The sequence below is a fragment of the Eschrichtius robustus genome, chromosome 7 (assembly GCF_028021215.1).
Source record: "Eschrichtius robustus isolate mEscRob2 chromosome 7, mEscRob2.pri, whole genome shotgun sequence".
Taxonomy (NCBI): Eukaryota; Metazoa; Chordata; class Mammalia; order Artiodactyla; family Eschrichtiidae; genus Eschrichtius; species Eschrichtius robustus.
Genome location: NC_090830.1, coordinates 93,540,179 through 93,560,037, shown reverse-complemented (window position 1 = coordinate 93,560,037; position 19,859 = coordinate 93,540,179). Strand labels below are relative to the sequence as shown.

Below are 19,859 nucleotides of genomic sequence, written 5' to 3'. Positions count from 1 at the left end.
ACAATAGCTGTCCTCCTTCCATATTTCAAATTTTTATTGAGACCTCCTATTTACTGGTGGTTTTTCATTTGTTCTCTTTATTGCTGTGGTATTATAAATGTAAAAACTTTCAAGGATTTTAATGCTGTCCAGAGAGATGTTTAACAAAAGCACACTTTCTAGTCTTTTCCCCTTAAGCATTTTGCTTAGCTGACCAAACCCTGAATGATTTTTGTAGCCCCTGCCGATCAGTTGCCACACACTCCCTATGTCTTAGCTTTTCCCAGCTCTACCTCTTGAACCTACTTGTTGGTATCACCTGCTCTCCTACTTGTTGGTGTCACCTGTACCAACCCAATGTCAGTTTTACTCTCGCAACTACTTCGGGCATGTTGCTTTGGACTTTCCCTGGTCCTCATTACCTACGGTTCAGCCTTGCCCTTCATGCTCAGTTATGTGCCTTTCTCTTCAATGAAAAGTACAATGAGAAAGGTCATGGAGCTGCAAAAGTGAACGTCCATATTTCTTTTTATCCCCTAACTCTGGCTTTCAGGGTGGGGGATGAGAAAAGAAGAATTTAAAAGGTTATAATTTAGAAGTGTGACTACAAGTAGTGATCACATATTCACCAGTATTTTGACCTTAAGATCTTAAATGATCCACACAGAAAGTAAATAGCACCTACCGAATAGGTAAGAATTTTAAGAATTGTAAAATCTTAAGTACTCAACAAGTAATCTGTAACCTAGATTCTTTGCTAAGTTAGTGTTAGAATTATCAATTGAATACAATTATTGAATTCCAAAGCTCTTTGTTCAAGTCAAGTACTGGTAAAGGATCAATCCTAGGGCAAGCCTTGAATTCTGAAAAGGAAACATTTTGCAACATATCTTTTTTTTTTTTTTTCATTTTCACATCTCTGAACCTGGGGTGTGTCTTAAAAATTAACAAAGTGTTTTCTCTTTCTCAATCCATTGGCATCTTTAAGATCTGATGAAATGTGACACATCCCGTTGTTCTTCCTGCATTTTCATGCAAAAGTCTCTTTTTCTAACTAATTTTTTCCCCCAGACTTTCTTACTACAATCAGTGAAATGCTTCCCAAGGACTCTGATCACATTTCAGTTATATTAAGGAAGGTAATGCTTAAAAGAGAACAGTAAAAGCTAACCATAATTAAAAACATTGATAAGGTATGTATAAAAGGAGACTTGGAAAAACAGGCTAATTTATACGCATTTGAGACTTGGACTTCAAATCTACCCTCTGGTCTCAGTGCACATGGATTCTTGTGATCTTATTTGACTCCAAGTCCCAGATAGATTATATACATCAGCCAATTAGAAGACATATATGATAAACGAGTCAAATCCAGAACAGATGCTCAGATATAATCTTATGAGGGCAGGAGAAACTGGGAGGCATTCATCATTCTAGAGGTCACTGAAGCAGAATCACATCACTTGTGATGCCATCTTACGGTATCCAAACGAGTGTATTACGCAATGCCGAAGGGCAGATGCTGGGTCACCACCCTAACCATTCCATGTGGGCTGCTCTGAGTTGGAGTCAAATATTCTGGGACTATCTCTTGAAGGAAGGCAAGTCTCAATCTGTGGCCCTCCTCCATTCCTTCTTTGAGATTAACTATGTTTCCCCTAAGTTAACATGTCACTTCCCTGTTATCTATGTCCAGTTAACTGCTTCAGGTTACCTTTGATCAGGATATACCAGTTACAACCCCACCTTCTCAAGGTAATGAATATTGCATCCATATCCCCCCCCACCACCATTTTTCATGTATGGATATTAGTCATTGGTGGATAACTGAAATATAGGTGACTGGGCAGCCTCCTGAGCACTGCTTGGGGAATCATCAGTCATTGTTTAGAAAATCAGGGCTGCGATCAGGAGTTCATTGTATAGTAACTTCCACTCTAGTTATGTATTTCCAACCACGTTTCTCTCAACTGTTGCACAAGCTTCTTGTTTTAACTTCTTGTTTTAGCTTAACCCTTTGAGGTGTCCTAGCGCCACACCCCAAGTGAATTATATGTGCATATTTTAAGCCTGGTCATCCCAAACATACTCTCCAAGCCTTCCCAGAGTTCCAAAGAGTAAATTTAATCAGAGAAGTGAGAAAATGCAGAAAGAAAGGAAAACAGTGAAGCAAGACAAAATAACAATAGTTTAGCCATTAAATAAAGTCAAGGACCTATAGTTCCTCCTGAAGGGCTATAGATAATATCTGAGCAATGTCCTTTGAGCTGTTTTGCAGATACCGAATCTGCCACCAGGTGGAAGAAGTTAACTGTATGCTGCCCACAAGCAATTAAGACTCCAGACAGGATGGAAACAGAAGGTTGACGATGTTGACTCTCAATTAACTCACCACCAACCAATCAGAAGAATGTCCACGAGCTGATCATGCACCCCACAGTCCCCCCTTCCTCACCCTGTCTTTTAAAATCTTTCCCTGAAAGCCATCAGGGAGTTTAGGCCTTTTGAGCACTAGCTGCTTGGACCCCTTGTTTGGTGCCCTGCAATAAATGGTGCACTTCCTTCACAACCCAGTGTCAGTAGATTGGCTTTATTGTGCATGGGCAAGCAGACCGAAGTCTGGCTCAGTAACAATGCTGCAAAAACATAAATGACTTTTTGGGGGTATATCAAATATTAAAACGAGTTAAGTCTGAAGAGAAAAATATCAGAACTCTCTCTCCTGACTCCTTTGTTTGGTTCCAAACATGGGTGGTGAAGAAAATTAAGGAAATAAGAGAGGTTCAGTGTTGAGAGACAAATTAAATACATTTAAATATATTTCAACTTCATTTAACATGTTTCAACATGGTGTAGGTACCCTACTTGGCTTTAATTTGGTGGGGGTGTCATCTGAGGTGGCAAGACCTGGAAGCACCCCAACAGACTAGCTGCACCCAGGAAAAAGAACTACTTATGTTCTTGAGCAGTTGCCTTGTGGGGAGGAGGGGGAGGGGTTCCACATCCTGTAGTGTGTGGGGTGTACTGCACGAGTAGCTCTTCTCCACGTTCGTGTGAGGCCACAGACTGTAGTACGTGTGTGCAGTAACAGATTTCCATGCCCATTGTATCTCCAACCACCCCCTCAACCTAAAACTAACATATTGTATAACCAGAATTTATAGAGGACTACTCAGGGCTGGAAGGAAATAGGAAAACACAAGGCACATGATTTGAAGAGAAGCCAAAGTTCCAATTTCTCAGAGAATGTGAACAAAGGAAACATGTTCTGCTTGGACAAATATAAGGTTCTTGCACTTAAAAACGCTGGGTAGGATACGTAGTTCTAGTAACACGGGCTGAACAGCAAAGTACAGACGTTTTCACTCTACCCATCTGAGGAACAAGGGCAATCAATTCACTGTGTAGCATAATAAAGTGCTTCGTACTTAAATACTTTAAATGAATGATTTTCCAGTGAGGGAACTTATCTGAATAACTCTTACTATATCCTGAGAATATAAAAGTAAGAGTGATGTTAAAAATAAGTCTTTAGTGTACAAGCATGCGATTGAAGACCTCATTTAATGGGGATCTTTCCTGTGGACCCGCTGGTGGATGTGCAGGTTGGAGCTCTGGCTGAAGCCCTTCCCACACTTGCTGCACTCGTAGGGCTTCTCTCCAGTGTGGACTCTCTGGTGGATAAGGAGTTTGGAGCTCTGGCTGAATCCCTTCCCGCACTTGCCGCAGTGATAGGGCTTCTCTCCAGTGTGGACTCTGAGGTGGATGCGGAGGTCTGAGCTCTGGCTGAAGCCCTTCCCGCACTCATAGCACTGGTAAGGCTTCTCCCCCGTGTGTGAGCACCGGTGGATGTGAAGGTTTGAACTCTGACTGAAGCCCTTCCCACACTCTCCACACTTGTAGGGCCTCTCCCCTGTATGGATGCGCTGGTGGATGTGCAGGTTGGAGCGCTGACTGAAGCTCATACCACACTCCCCGCACTCATAGGGCTTCTCTCCGGTGTGCACTCGCTGGTGGATATGCAGTTTGGAGCTCTGGGTAAAGCCCTTCCCGCACTTGTCACATTTGTAAGGCTTCTCGCCTGTGTGGACTGAGTGATGAATGAGCAGACTTGAACTCCTCGTGAAGCCCTTCCCACACTTGTCGCACTTATAAGGCTTCTCATCTGCGTGGACTTCGCGGTGGATGAGGAGACTTGAGCTTCTCGTGAAGCCCTTCCCGCACTGATCACATCTGTAGGGCTTTTCTTCTGTGTGGTCCCTCTGATGAAGGACTAGCTCTGAGCGCTCACTGAAGTCCCTACCACACTGACTACATCTGTATAGTTTCTCGGCAGTGTGGATTTTCTCACCTGGGTGACCACCTGGGCTGGTGGTACATATTTTCCCACAGTCATAATGGGTACAGGGCTTCTCCTCTGTATGAGCTCTCTGATGACTACGACTGATCACCCATGATTTCCAACCACAAATGTCCTTGTGGTTACAGTCAAAGGGATCCAAGGATTCTTTTGACTGGCCAATCTGGCATATTGTCTCACCTCTGAATGAGGGCGAGACCACTTCTTTTACATCAGACACAAGTTTATTTTGAAGTTTCTCTGAACAATGGTCGATGGGAGGACTTTTCCCCTCTGAGATTTTCCTCTCAGTGCTTTCTTCAGTTACAAACAGACTTTTGCTTTCCTGAGGATCTTGGGGCTCATTCTTACAGAACGTCACTGAGGAGTCCTGTGTGGCCATTTGGCTTGGGACTTTCAAAGACAAATATTCTTCACTTTCCATGTTTTTTAAATCATCACTCTGAAGAGTCACCAAACTGCTTTTGTTTTTGGAAATATGAGAAGATGCTTCTCCCCACTTTTGACAGGTGGGAAGACCTAGTTCAGGGTTCCTGTACACTGAAGATTCACAATTTAATCCTGACTCCCAGTTATTGTACTGGCCATCTCTTCCAAAATTTGCCAGGAGGAAAGCTGTTCAGGTAAGAGATAACCTAAGTCCTTTCTGTTGATTCTCCACAGAATTTTCATTCAAGTCTCCTAGGGAACAAAGAGAATTCAATGATAACAAACAAAGGGTAGATTTCAAGATTTCAGAACTGGAGTGCCTAAGGTAACTAGCAAAAAGTTCAGTCTTGTCCTTATAGTCATGTCCTTTGGGTTAATGTCAGGAAGGGAGAGGGCCTGGGTACACAAGACAGAAATCTTGTCTCTGCTTTTAAGTAAAGCCAATAAAAGTATTCGTACCCTAGCCCTGCAGAAGGCTATGGATCCCACATCCTTGCCACATTTCATTTCACTTTACTTCATTTTAATTAAATTTGCATTTAATTGGTAATCTAATAGGTGCTGGGGATACAAAGAATAGAAATCCTTTTGCTTGACACACTAGAGTCTACTGGGAAGAAGGACAAATAGGTCAACAATAATACCATGTAAGTGCTACTATAGATGCATGCGCAGCCAGTCATGGGAGCACAGAGTAGGGGCATTCAGCTCAAACCTTGGGGGAGATTTCTGGGAGCAAATGTAAGGAAAAAAAAAAAAGTGAAATGTGGAGAGAGAAAATATGACATGTTCAAAGGGCTTGGTGTGTACTCAGAGATCCCCTCAGAGATGTAAAGCTATTAAAGGATTACGACTGGGAATGAAACGACTGACTTTGATTATAAACACCATCAGAAATGAGCAAGACTTTAAGGTAGAGAGAGAGAGCTGCTGTAGTGAATCAGAAGAAAAGTGATTAGGAGGATAGTTATGGAGAGAAAGGGAGAGATTCACTCTAAATCACATGATGACTGACTAAACTCAAAAGGGAAAGGAGGCACCAAGCATGATCCTCAAGTTCCTTGAGTGACTTAGGTATGGGGGTACTATACCATAACATAGGGAATCAATCTCCAAGGCTGGAGTGGGGAAGGGTGACATATAACAAACTCAGAATCTGACTTGTTTAATTTGTGCTGTTGGTGGAACATTCTTGCACTGTTCAGTAAGCAGTGAGATACATGGGTCTGGAACTCCTGGGAGAGAACTGTGCTAGGAATACAGATTTTAGACTTACTATAGACGGTCCCTGACTTACGATGGCTTGACTTACGATTTTTCAACTTTATGGTGGTGTGAAAGCGATGTGCATTTAGTAGAAACAGTACTTTGAATTTTGATCTTTTCCTGGGCTAGCAGTATGCTGGACAATACTCTCTCATGATGCTGGGCAACGGCAGCAGCCACAGCTCCAAGCAATATGCCTATAACCATTCTGTTTTTCATTTTCAGTATAGTATGCAATAAACTTCAGGAGATATTCAACACTATTATAAAATAGGCTTTGTGTTGGATGATTTTGCCCAACTGTAGGCTAATTTAAGTGTTCTGAGCATGATTAAGGTAGGTTAGGCTAAGCTATGGTGTTCGGTAGATTAGGTGTATTAAATGCATTTTTGACTTAACACTATTTGCAATTTACAAAGGGATTATGGGAATGTAACCCCATTGTAAGTCAAGGAAGATCTGTGGTATGTATGTTAGTCAAAACAATTAGCGTGAAGATCCTCATATTACACTGAAATGACAAAAAAACAAAAACAAAAACACAATAGTCTTGGAAAAAAAAGAAAGGTTGTCATCACTAGAATGCTGGGGAATTCCTAGTGATAAAGAGCAGATGGATGAGGTCTAGTGGAGAAACTAAAAAAAAAAAACAAATGCACAGCTCAAATTATGTACAAAATAAGCCTCCTAAAGAAGTAGGAGAAATTCTCAAGAAGTCCTAGAAATTCCAAGCTCAGAATCAACACTTATGAAGTAAGAGAGATTTATTCTGGAAGGAGGTTATCAAATCACGTTAGGCATTTCTAATGGCTCAACTAGTTGCTGCAGCACCACTCTCCCAACGACCCTCTTCCCCACAAAAAATGAAATACTGGGAGGCTAAGGGTAGCGGCCTCATATAAAGCTTCAAAAACAAAATAAGTTGTCCGCCAAAGAAGGACTCCTAATAGTATTATTTGGGCTGAAGAGGGAAGCACAAGCTGAGGTAATGCCAAACCTGTACAATGACAGGATTGAGGTACAAAAAGAAGCAACTGACTCCACATGTACCCAGGATAAAGCCTCAAGAAAACCTGTGAAGTGGAATTTCTGACAAGGAGGACACCCCAGAGCTGGAGACTGAAGCAGGGCATGTCCCAGATAACTTACTGGCCTGAAGAGGTAACCTCAAAAAAAAAGGGTCTACATCACTCACCATCTGGATTCTTATTAGATCCATCCCAAGCCCAGTCAGCAGAGGTGTCCCCTGTAAGTAGAACACGCATGCACCAAAAAGGGATGAGCATCAGCTGAGGATGTACACTCCAGTATCACTGTGAACATAAGACTTTTGGGGGGGGGGGGAGAAAAGAGAGACAATTGAGAAAACATAAGGAGACAAAAAAAAATGTAGAAAACTAACATCAATAAAGAGAGACACAAACTCAAGAAACAGTAAACAGAGGAAATAGAATTTAAAAGGTTCATAATTAAAATCCCAGAGAAATCTGAGGGGATATCACATCTAAAAAAATGGGACAATCTAATAATAAAATATAAACACATTGCTATGAAGAATAATCAGAATTCTTCTAAATTAATGAAAGGACTGAAAAAGATGTTAATCATAATATTTAAGGTCTACTATGCTCATCTGAAGCACTCAGACACTGGTTGCATGATCTTATGTGAGAGGAACTATTAGGACACCCATTCTACACCAGAAGAAACCAAGGTTGAAATGATCGAGTAACTTGTGTCATAGCTCCCAGGTGTCAGGCAGTCTGATTCTAAGGCCTGCAATCTAGATGGGTTGAAGAGCAAAACGAACATCTGGCTAAGGTGGAAGATTGAGGGGTACTCCTGGAATGAAGAGTAAAGGGTAGACAGATGCAAAGGTAAAAGTTAAAAGCCCATCTTGTAGGAGTTCGATGAATATAGTGGAGGTAGAATGAAGGGAAATAAATGATCAAAGAACTAACAGGAAAAAAATGTTTCCTAGAATTCAAGATTCAGAGGTCAGTAAATGTGAAACCTCAGGACGCCAAGGAAAAAAAAACCCAAACAAACCCAGAAAATGCTAAAAGCATCCAGACAGAAAAGCCAGGTTATGTGCAAATATAAATGAGAATTATATTGACAATGAACTACTATACAGCAATACTGTATACCTGAAGTTAACTGAGCAGTATCTTCTAATTTTGGAGGTAAAGTGATTGTGAAATTAGCATTCCATTCTATACCCAGCCAATCAAACATTTCAGTGGGAGGAATAGACACTTTGTCAGATAAGAAAGGATTTAAACAATTACTGAAACAATTATTCAGCAATGTACTGTAGCAAAAAATTTTTAAATTAAGAATAAGATGATATACAATAAATAGCAGTGAGCAAAGAAGTCAAAAAAAGACAAGCTGAATCAATCGTTGATATATAAAAGAAAACAATAATTAACCAAATCAACCAAAACTCTTACAGTAAAACAGAATGGAAAGGAAAAAACCCCAAATAAAATATATTTTGAAAAACAAGTATTAGTTTTAGGAAAGGGAAAAAACAAACAAAAAAAAGGAACTGTAATCATAGTATACTATTTGACTCTGCAGGAACAAGAATTATGAAGTCAAAGCAACTAAACATTAACCACTGATGCGACTGACAAATTCTTGGAAAGATGGGCATGTTGGGAGAAATAATGTAAAAGAGCTAAATCCTCATCTATGACGTAAAGAAGTCAATACAAAATATCAAATATTGATAAACTGAAAAAAATTGCAGTATACCATAATATAATAAATTCAAATTAAAACTATAATGTGGTGCCATTTTCTACCTGTTAACACTGGCAAAAACCCAAAGCATGGTGACACAGCTTGTAAGTGTAAATTGGTATCACCCCCCTCCCAGAAGGACATTTTAACAATTATGTATCAAAATCACAAATGCATGCACTCAGCAGTCCAGCTTGGGGGTTTTATTCTTCAGATTTCCTGGCACAGTTGTGAAGTGATGCTTGCTCAAGATTTAGTCACTGCAGACAGTTTGTGACAGCAAATGACCAGAACCTGGGTAGAGTGGAGTTAGGGACATGAAAGAAAGTTTTCACTGTGTACCTTTTAATTTGTTTTAATTTTTATAGTATAACTTTAATCATTTAAAAACATTTAGTACATTTGCAAATCTTTTCTTTGCTACTCATGTATAATTTGTTTTCTGCCTTTCTCCAGCTTGTCCAAAATCCTCAGTGTACATTTTTTCCCGGCTTTTTTAGGCATAACTGCAAGTAACATTGTGCATATTTTAATGCTTCTTTTCTTAACCATGTGAGTGCATTTGTTCTTTAAAAAAAGGAAAATAAGTAACTGCATGAGCATATTTGTAAATATGAAGGCAAACACCATAAGGAACAAGTGAAAGGATTCAAACTGAGGGCTTTGAGAAGCCACTCTGTGGCATGAAGAGCAGCAGAGCAGGGAGACTGGTTTGTATTATAAGCCTTTCAATACGATTTGTTTTACCTAGGTGAATGTTTTACTTTTTGTGCAAAGTTTGCAAAGTTTAAAAATCGTGGCAAAAAGAAAAAGGAAAAAAATAACACTGAGAAAAGCTGTGCAGTTTGGAGCAGTTAAACCAGGAGGTGCGCTGAAGTTATTAAATAGTCAAAGGACACTGCTTCAACATCCTTGCTGTACAATACTTGGGAACGGCTGCAGAAATGACAGGTCTATGAAAATCAGTGGAGGAGGAACTGTATTAATGGTAGGTTTTATAAGCAGTAGTGAAATCTTGTGATACTGTTTTTTAAAATATTTAAATATTATCAAGAATGAGTATGTAATAGTAGAAGAAAATGCTGACGTAATGAGAAAAGGGGTCCTTTTACAGGGAGTTAATATGACATAACAAAGATTTCTAAGACATACGATGTAAAACATCCAGTTGAAAAATACATACAGTATAACCTCATAAAATTTTAACATGTATTTGTAAAATGCATACATGGAGAACACAGAAAAAACGGATACACAAGCTATTATTAGTGATTTTACTTCATAATCTTCATCTGTGTTCTTGGAATTTTGTGATTTTTATATCTTACTTGCATAAAAAAAAGTTGGAAAACTGTTAAGTTTTATATCAAAGAAAAAGGAAAACCTAGAGCAGAGCTTGAAACTGTAAGCATATATCCTACCTCACTTTTGCCTCTCTGCAAACCAGGCTATAAAGCAGTCCCAGTGATCCTGGGTAAATCAGTTCATACCATTTCATTGTTCTTATGGCTTCTCACTGACCTCAACACAAATTCACATTTTTTACCCATGCCTTTAATGCCATGAATGTGCCAGGCCCCACTCTATTCTTCCCAGATGCTCCCTGTATTCTAGCCACACTCCTTCTTTTAGGTCTTCGGGTCTTCCCTCGCACTATTCTCTTGCCTGGAATATTCTTCCCCTACCCAGTCACCTGTTTAATGCCCATTAATTCTTTGGAACTCAGTTTAAATGTCACTTCAGAAGCTTTCCTTGAAACTCTCAACAATACATACTTCACCCTTGTCCCATCCCATGCCTTCATTCTCTCAGAGCACAATTCTCTGTCCTTCATAGGACTTACTGAATTTATTTATAGTAACATACTGTGTTTACCATATGTCTCTTTTACAAGACTGTAAGACATATTTCTTTGCTGCTAAACTCTACAGCAGTCAATTTTTAAATCTTGACTATGTACATATAGCAGCGGAAGTATTAGATACATTGCTTTCCCTCCAGAAACCTGGCTGGAAACAAGAAAATAAATCAGACTTGCAGATCCAATGGTTAAAATAAAAGCATATAGAATAATATGTAATCAGGTCTGAGCCTGCGTTAGATATAAATTGAAAGTTCTGAGAAAAGAAGGAGGTCGAAAGGGAAGGGTAGTCAAAGATTTCACACAGGTAATGGAGTTCAAATAAAATCTTAACGGACAAAATTAACCAGAAACCAGAGCATGGTAATCAAAGGTCCCAGAACAAGGAAGCATGGAGGACCTCAGGGAAACAGGCTAAGCTGGAAAGGAGGGTGACATTGGGGCAGCAGAGAATAATGCTCTATAGGTAAAAGTAGGGCATGAAGGGCCTTGAAAGCCAGCTGGGGAGTTTAGAGGCTTTACACCAGGAATTAAAGGTAATGGGCATGGAGAATTCTCCATTATATAATGATCTTCAACTTGCTCCAACTGAGAGAGCACATCTGAGAAACACACAGGGATTGGGTGACTGTGTGGGGGGGGGGGGGGGGGAAATTCAGTCCCAAACTCTGGCTTGTAAGTGATGGACCAGGTATGGTTTCTTGGACAACTCAGTAAGGTTACCATTCTCTAATTCTTACCAAGTAAAGTTGTTTAGCTGCTTAGAATAATCAGAAACATCCTTTTCTGCCAAAAAGAAATTAGGAAACTGATTCCTGAACTACAGCTTCCGGGGCCCAAGCCCAAATGATATTTAAAATGGAAGAAACAGAGACTCCAGTGCAGTGGTGTCCAGGTTCATGTTCTTACCCACTGAGACCAAGTGACTGTAGTTTTCCAGCATCACAGCTGTGTGCAGCTTCCTCTGAGCAGGGTCCAGCAACCCCACTCCTCCTCGGTGAAATCCACAGAGACATCCTTGAAGGTTACTGGTTCCTAAAAGATGAAGCACATTCCTCCTCAACTGACAACCATCTGCACAAAGGCCCCAGAAGGAAGGTGAGGTTGGGAGCGCTGGAAGAGGGGAGAAGGGTACAGAGGAAGTGTGCAGTTCAAGGATCGGGGTGATCCAAGTCAAGTTTGGATGGAAAACCTTTCCTTTCTCATCTCCTTTGCTACTTCCTTCCCAATACTTCCCCTCCTGCCCACAACTCACCCAAGCTCAAGCTATCCAACTACTGAATCTCTCCTTATCAGTGTCATCTCATGGTCACTGCTGAGTTGTCCTTTCCGCCCCATTCCTACTGTTATCCTGACAACCTCAACACTCATGAGAACAAATTACCCAACACGCTAACCTCACATTTCTTAATCTCTCTCTCTTTTTTTTTTTGGGCTGCGTTGGGTCTTTGTTGCTGCAGGCAGGCTTTCTCTAGTTGCAGCGAGCGGGGGCTACTCTTCGTTGCAGTGTGCGGGCTTCTCATTGCGGTGGCTTCTCTTGTTGCAGAGCATGGGCTCTAGGCGTGCAGGCTTCAGTAGTTGTGGCTCGCAGGCTCTAGAGCGCAGGCTCAGTAGTTGTGGCGCACGGGCTTAGTTTCTCCGCGGCATGTGGGATCTTCCCGGACCAGGGCTCGAACCCGTGTCCCCTGCACTGGCGCCACCAGGGAATCCCTCTTAATCTCTTTAATGCCAATGATCTCTGCCTCAACAACCATAATTAGGGCCATTTCACTATTTGGACCACTGTTCTTTTGAAATATTAATATCTCAAAATTCACACCTTAAAAACATCTTCCTATTTTTTCTCCTCTTCCTCCTCCATGACATCTGCTTTATCAAGATCACCATCCTTTGATCCTTCCTCTTTTTTCCTCTCAGCCAAAGTACACTTCTGATCTCAATTTTTTCCCTAGTCATATAAATCATATGTCCTTTCTTCTTCTAAACTAAGTAGTTGACCATTCCTGGAAGAAATAAAAATAGCACATTTACACACAACCAAAAAATATTCTCCTTAGGTATTCCCATATACCTTTAGCCCTAACCTTTCTCCTCAACTCCAGGCTCCAATTTCCCACCTACATCTACACTTGGATGTCTAAAAGGCACTTAAGACTCAACAAGCCCCAAACAGAATTCTTGCTCCCAATAATCTCCATCAGTATCTGGTCTTCCCTTGTTGTCCCCATTTTAGTAAAGAGCCACACGACGCACCCAATTGCTCAAGCCAAAATTCTGGAAGTCATTTTGATTCTCTTCTCACTTCCTCATATTTTATCCATCACCAAGTCCTCTCAACTCTGCCTCTAAAACATATCTGAAGCTACCCATTTCTTTCCACCTCGCACTGTTATCATTACAAGTCCTAGCCTTCATTAACTCTCCACCTGCACTAACCTCCTAAATTTGTATCTCTTGCTCCCCCACGTGACGGATTTTCCACACAGCAGCCTGGGTGATCTTTCAAAACACATACCACTCAAGGCATGAAACTCTCCAAAGGCGTTTCCATGGACACCGAGTAAAATCCAGGCTCTTCATCTTGGCCTGCAAGGTCTTACAGACTGGGGTCCTGTCACTTCTCCAATCTCAGCCTGAGTCCCTCCTCCCTCACAAGTCACCTGGCCCCTGTGACCACATCAAACTCATCCCACTTATGGCCTTTGCACTGGCTATCCCCTCTGCCCAGAATGTTCTTTCTCTACATCATTCAGATCTCAGCTGAACCACCGCCACCTCAGAGAAGCATTTCCTTGACTGCCTAATCCATGGGAGCGTCCAGTAACCATCACTTCTCCCTGTTTTATTATCTTTGTACTTATGCCTTATCTCATTTTCTAATTTATACATTTTCTTTCTTATTTACAGTCTGTCTCTCCCTACTAAGTTCCCCAAGAACAGAGGCTGCCTGATTTGTTCATGGCTGCATCCCCAAGGCCTCCAGCAGGGCCTGGCATGTAAAAAGAGTCCAAGTACTTATTTAGTTAACCTCACAGTGAGTCTGGTTCCCTCCAAGGTTCTATTGATGGAGCAACACTTCTTGAACTACCTCTGGTGAAGGACCAGTTTCTTTTAAGATTTTTCTAACATGTCACAGACGTATTTTTTAAAATACAATTTTTAAAAAGTTACTAGAAAATAAGAATGCAGACATATAAAATACCAATGCCAATTTTTAAGATGAGATTCAACAGATATAAAATTTAAAAAAACTCTCAATTTCTGTCCTTATATCTTTATAGACTGGTAACAAGCAGTTTGTGGGCTGGCACCAGTCTGCAGGCCACACCCTGAAAAGCAGAGAATGGAATATACACAAAACAACTGAGAGCCAGTGAAGCCCAAAGCAGCGGTTCAACTTGGGGCCAGGGGAGTACCCAGTAACCTTCAGAAGTGCTGACACCATAGGCCTCAGCCTGAAGGGGCACCACCCACACCCTCCTCAGGAAACTGAGGACAACCAGGTGCCCCGGCAGGAGTGACTCTACCCCACTAGTCACCAAAGAAGAAGCAGCTGTTTCCTCCCAGGCTCTCCTCTAAAGGTCACAGTCTCCACTGTGTCTGAGGAAGAGGGAGGTTGAACTAGAGAAGGCTGCAAAGCCCTGTGCAAAGGTGGGACAAAGAAGAAGCAGAAGCAGAGGCTGTGGCCTTAGAGGCATAAACACGGCTGTTAGGAAAACAGGGCTGGGGAGTATCAGCAGTCAGATTAGCTACTCCTCTTTTGGATTTTTTCTTTTCAGAGACAAAAGGTTTCTTTCTGTCCATGGCTAACCTCTCCTTGCGAATTCTAGATGGAATCCTTTCTTCCCTTCTGAGATTCAAGTCCATCAATGATCTTTCTTCTCTTTTTTTTTAATCCATCTTCCACCTTGTCATCTGAGATATCTAAGACTCATTTCCTACCTTAACCATAATCAAACCACGTCTTGTCAATTCTATCTCCTAAATCTCCCTCCAGCATGTTACTTCTTATCTCTGCTCCTACTATTCTAGGAAAGGCCCTCATTTCTTAGCTAGGCCACAATAACTCTTTACCAGATCTTCAAAATACAAGTTTTGTCATGTTTCAATCCAAGGATCGGACAGTCAAGAGTTATTAATTTTTTAAGATCCCACAGATAAAGTGGTAGGGAGAATTCCATGCTGAAAACAGAAAGGATATGTTGATGGACTACCAACTTTGTAGTAGGCTGAAAATTCCAAGATGAGAAATGGTATGACAGTGGACCAAATTAGAGGACTCAGTGTGTCAGGGGAAAGGAAAAAGAGGAAACAGTGGTCTTGCTAAAGCAAGACAAAGTTGGAAATGAAAGAATCTAAATAATGAATAATCTCTCCAGGTACCAGTGGAGCTATTCAGTCACCCCAAGGTGGAACTTGTGCTTCCTGCGGGAGAATGGACTCAGTATCCTGAAGGCCAACCAAAGTATAAGGCTACAGGACAGTAGTTTCTGTACTAATGTAAATGTCAAACTACTCGAAACTACATATATCACATAACTTACCACTTCCTTTCTAGAGCCCACCCCTGCTAGATCCAACAATTTACTTAGGTGCAGGAAACAGTGATGCAGAAGGCAGTGATGGGCAGAAGCTGTCATCACCCTGGATTACCTGTAGTCATCCGAATGTCATGCTCTAGTCTAGAAGAGCCCTTTACACGTTGCTCCTGCCCTGACATATTTCTCCCATCCTCCCATCCACTTCAGTTTCAGGACAATCAACAACCTCCTTTCTGAAGCATAAGGGTATGTTAAATGTCTCCTTCTCAAAGATCTCACAGTATCTTACATATACCTCTACTATAGCTATTAAATTTGTCTCCCAAATTGGCCATAAGATTCTCAGGGATAGGGACCACACTCAACTAATCTTTAAATCCTCAGCAACTAGCACAACTGACTCAAAATCTAAATGGTAAATATTTATAAATTCACATTCAATTTAAATAATGAAATAAGAGAAACCTTGAGATCATCAAACTCAGCACTCTCATTTTAAAGATGAGAAAACTAAGGTTCATAACTGTGAAGTGACTTATCCAAGATCACAGAGGGAGAGGGGGGTTAAATGGGACTCCTGCCTTTCAGCAGACTCAAAGACAACGCCTGGTACACAGAAAACAGTAAGTACTGGTGGAATGAAGTCCTGTCTTTAAATTCAAAAAATTATTAACATATGCCAGAATCTCAAAATTTCACTATACTAGCAATCCCCAACTTCATCACCGTGAATAATCTTCATTAGGGAAGAGACAGAAGAGAAGGAAAATAAAAAGAGCACAGGGTCTTACTTATGTCAATCTTCGCTGACGTTCTCAATTATTTTCAAGGCACAGAGATGTCATGCTTTCAGTACTCTGAAGTAGCTTACTGTCCTCTAAACAAACCAATTTTTATAAGAGCTCATGCTGTCTTCCTATGGATGTGAGGATTGTTTTTGCCAAGCAAAAAGATGGTCTTACTGGTGGTGGTGTTAAGAACTAATTTTTTTTTCCTTAAAATCCAGCCTGTACACCTGAAACATGATAAATCAACTATACTTCAATTAAAAAAAAATAATGTCATCTAACTATAAAAAAAAATCCAGCCTGATATTTTATTCAAATCACTTCTGGTGTGATGACCTGTTTAGTTACAGAGAAGAAACAGCATGGAGTTAGAAAACATGGGGTTTACTTCTGACTTTGCTGCTCTCTGCAATAAGAGAAATGGTGCTTCCCCTCAGAATTAGGGCTCTCCTCTGTAAGAGGATGGCACCAAGGCAGAGAAGGGGCTGGCTGACCCTTTCCTTTTCCAACATTCTATAATACTAAGTGTCAGTCTTGACGTAACTTTCTAGAAATGGTTTTGTGGAGACAAATGAGAAATTGTTTTTTAAAAAAGTGCTACTTTTTAAAAGTAATTCAACAGTTTACTGTACCAATTAAACATGTGGATATGTTGGTAAAGGGAACAAAACAACCAGAGCACACAAGATGAGCAACCCATCTTATCTACTTTAGTGATGTTCATATCAAGTATGTAGAGAAGTATTTCACAATAAATGCAATAAATCTTTGGATGTACAAAAGATCAAAGGGATAAAAAAGTGAAATTCTCCTTTTAGTAGGTCTAGGGGAATGGTGCCTAGGAACCTTTAATTCTTAAAAGAACACCACAGATAATTCTGATGCACAGCCTGGTTGAGGAGCATTTTGGGGAGTGATATGGTAATTACGGTGTTGTTATGTAACAAATTTTCTCATGTCTTTAACTCATTCAGGTTTAATAAATGATTACTGGTAATGTGCATACTTTTTTTCATATACATCACCTGCTCATGAAGAAAAGCACCGTAGTTTATAATTCTATTTGTTTTCCTAAGACCACTTAGCACTGGACTGAGCATGTAACAGCTCTGAATGACTTTCAATGTGCATGGAATGCCTGGCAGGAAAAGGCATGCTTTGAGAGACAGGACCAGACAAAGATGCTGTGTGGAGTCTTTCAATAAAAGAGCATAGCCCAGTGCTCTGGGGAGTGGGCCAAATTCATGGAGGCAGAGTAGTTCACTGAAAACTGAGGTGGAATTTAAAGTCAGCAGATTATCTGTGCAGACTCTGGTGACATCATTTGATAGCTACATGCTCTTAGTATCTTAATGTTCCTACACCCATATTTATAGAATACTGTATGTCTCACACTGAAGTCGGGCAATAAATAAAAAAACCACACAACCAAGACAGGACCTGACACCAGATAACGCACTCAATTAATGCTGATGTCCTTCACAAGAAAGAAAGGTTATTTCCATTCTCAGAGAAGAGAAACCCCAACTTACCTGGAACTTGGTCATTTCCTCCTCTCAAGAAGGACAGATGCCTGGAAAAGTAGAGTTAGGGAAAGCGAAAAAACCATGAAAATCAAGTCCACCTTGCAGGACATAGACTAAGCAGCAGTCCAGCAAGACTGTAGGAAAAAAGTTAATCAGCTCCTGCTACCTTCACACACCCTCTCCTGGGGTGCCTTTCCTGTCTCTCCAAGCTGCACCTCCCTCGCCTCTCCCCACTAGGCTTTGGACCAAACAGGGCAAGCCTCCCCCGCAAACCCATGAGGGTAAGAAAATCCCACTGGCCCCAGCAGCTCTAAGATGTGCCCGTTTCCCCAGGCTTTGCGATTTTTGCCCTAACGTTCTAGTTAGAGCAGTAGCAGCTCTCCGGTCGGATGTGTTGTCTCTCGGCAGAGATTTCGGCTGCCCGAGACGCCTGAAGGCCTGACTCGTTTCTGGGGTGCAGGGGCTCTGACGCAATCTCTTTTCAGCGAGGACAGGGCTGTGGGGACGGAAACTTCGGTCTCTCACAGGAGCCCCTCTCGGTCCCCTAACGTCCACTGAAATCCTCCTTCGAATATGGCCAGTCACCGGCGCGGAAAAGGCCGGTGTGGCCAACTGCTAAGCTCCCAGGCCGGCCAAGGCCGGAGCTCAGGCAGGCGAGAGAAGAGCCTCTCGGAGCCGCGGCCGGCTTAGCGCTAGGGGCCGCCTGGTCTCAGGTGACCGCGGCTAGGACCGGGGAACGCAGCGGCGGCCGCGGCGAGCGGACACACGTGCGGCCCGTGCTCGCACCTCCGCCAGGACGCGCGCCCTCCCACGGCCGCCCGCCAGGCTTCCGGGCCCCTGTGGCCCAGCGCCAGCCCCGCGGCACTCCCACAACTCGACCGCCAGACGCCTCTCTGCAGGCCGCACGGATTGCGCGGGCGGCCATACCGCTCTCACCTCCCACGTGGAATCCGACACCTGGAAGCACAGGATTCGCTATACGGCCCCGCTCCAGCGCCTACAGCCCCGAACTACAAGTCCCAGAAAGCAGCGGGTGGGCCTCGCCCACTTCCGGCGTCGACCCTGAGGCTTCGCGAGGCGCTGCGCCCAAGGGTAGGGTGCCGTCCAACGCGGAGTGCTGTTCACAGTTTATGAGGCCTGCGGCTAGGTCCTTCAGGTGGTTCTCCTGGTTTTTATTGCAAACGCGTAAGAATTATATTAGGAATGCCCATTAAAATGTTTTTCGTTTTGGTAAAGCGCTACTGGGGGAAAAGAACGTAAATATCACCCGTAATTTCGCTTTACCTTAAAAAATATTCTGGAATGAGTGTCCCCTTCTCACCTCTGAAGTTCATTTGGCAAACATTATTTGAGGTCCTGCTATGTTCCAGGAACTGTTAAAGACACTTAAAAAAAAATCACTGTGGATGTTAAATTCTAGTGGCATTTCCCACTAGAGCAATACGTAATTATGATAAAAGGTATAATGTGTTATAATGTTATATGTGTTATGGAAAAAGTGGAGTTGAGTCGGGGCATTGAGGGTGATGGTGCTGGGGTGTGTAGGTTGGGATATGCTTTGCAATTTTATTTTTTATTTTTATTTTGTCTGTGTTGGGTCTTCATTGCTGCCCACGGGCTTTCTGTAGTTGCAGCGAGCAGGGGCTACTCTTTGTTGTGGTGCGTGGGCTTCTCATTGCGGTCTTTTCTCTTGTTGCAGAGCACGGGCTCTAGGCACGTGGGCTTCAGTAGTTGTGGCACGCGGGCTCAGTAGTTGTGGCTCGCTGGCTCTAGAGTGCAGGCTCAGTAGTTGTGGCGCATGGGCTTAGTTGCTCCGCAGCATGTGGGATCTTCCTGGACCAGGGCTCGAACCCGTGTTCCCTGCATTGGCAGGTGGATTCTTAACCACTGCGCCACGAGGGAAGTCGTTGCTTTGCAATTTTAAACAGGGGATATTGAAACAAAGACTGAGGAGATGAGGGAATCAGTCATGTGACACTCAGCAGTCAGAACTGTTTCCTAAACGTACACAGACATAACTATTTATACAAACAGATGCACTTTTTAAACAAAAATGGGGTCATGCCGTGTGTATACAGGCCTGCAGTTTGCTTTTTAAAATTTGATAGTACTGTGTCTCACTGATTTACACAGAAACCTTGCTCGCTGAGACCCTTTTAGTTGCTAATGCCTTTAAGGGAGTGGCACCAAAATTCTCCCCAGTGGCTTTTCCATTCACCCTTCACTGAGTGACAGAGGGCCACTAGGTCTTTCCAGAATACTTTCCCTGCAGATTTATCCTGGGGGTGAAAGAGCTGTTACCTAGACCTCTCCTCTGTATCTTTCCCCTTCTTGATGTATTAGTTTCCAACTGGTACT

General features: G+C 42.2%; 1 protein-coding gene across 1 annotated transcript; it reads right to left on the bottom strand.

Moving 5' to 3' along the window:
* Positions 1-2,088: 2,088 nt before the first annotated feature.
* ZNF239 (zinc finger protein 239) lies at positions 2,089-18,372 on the bottom strand. Its single transcript, XM_068548098.1, is given in 6 exon segments — positions 2,089-4,885; positions 4,888-4,963; positions 4,965-5,020; positions 11,556-11,681; positions 12,466-12,649; positions 17,508-18,372. Coding segments are annotated over 4 exon segments (1,509 nt in total). The 5' UTR covers positions 11,590-11,681; positions 12,466-12,649; positions 17,508-18,372; the 3' UTR covers positions 2,089-3,542.
* Between the last annotated feature and the right edge of the window lie 1,487 nt (positions 18,373-19,859).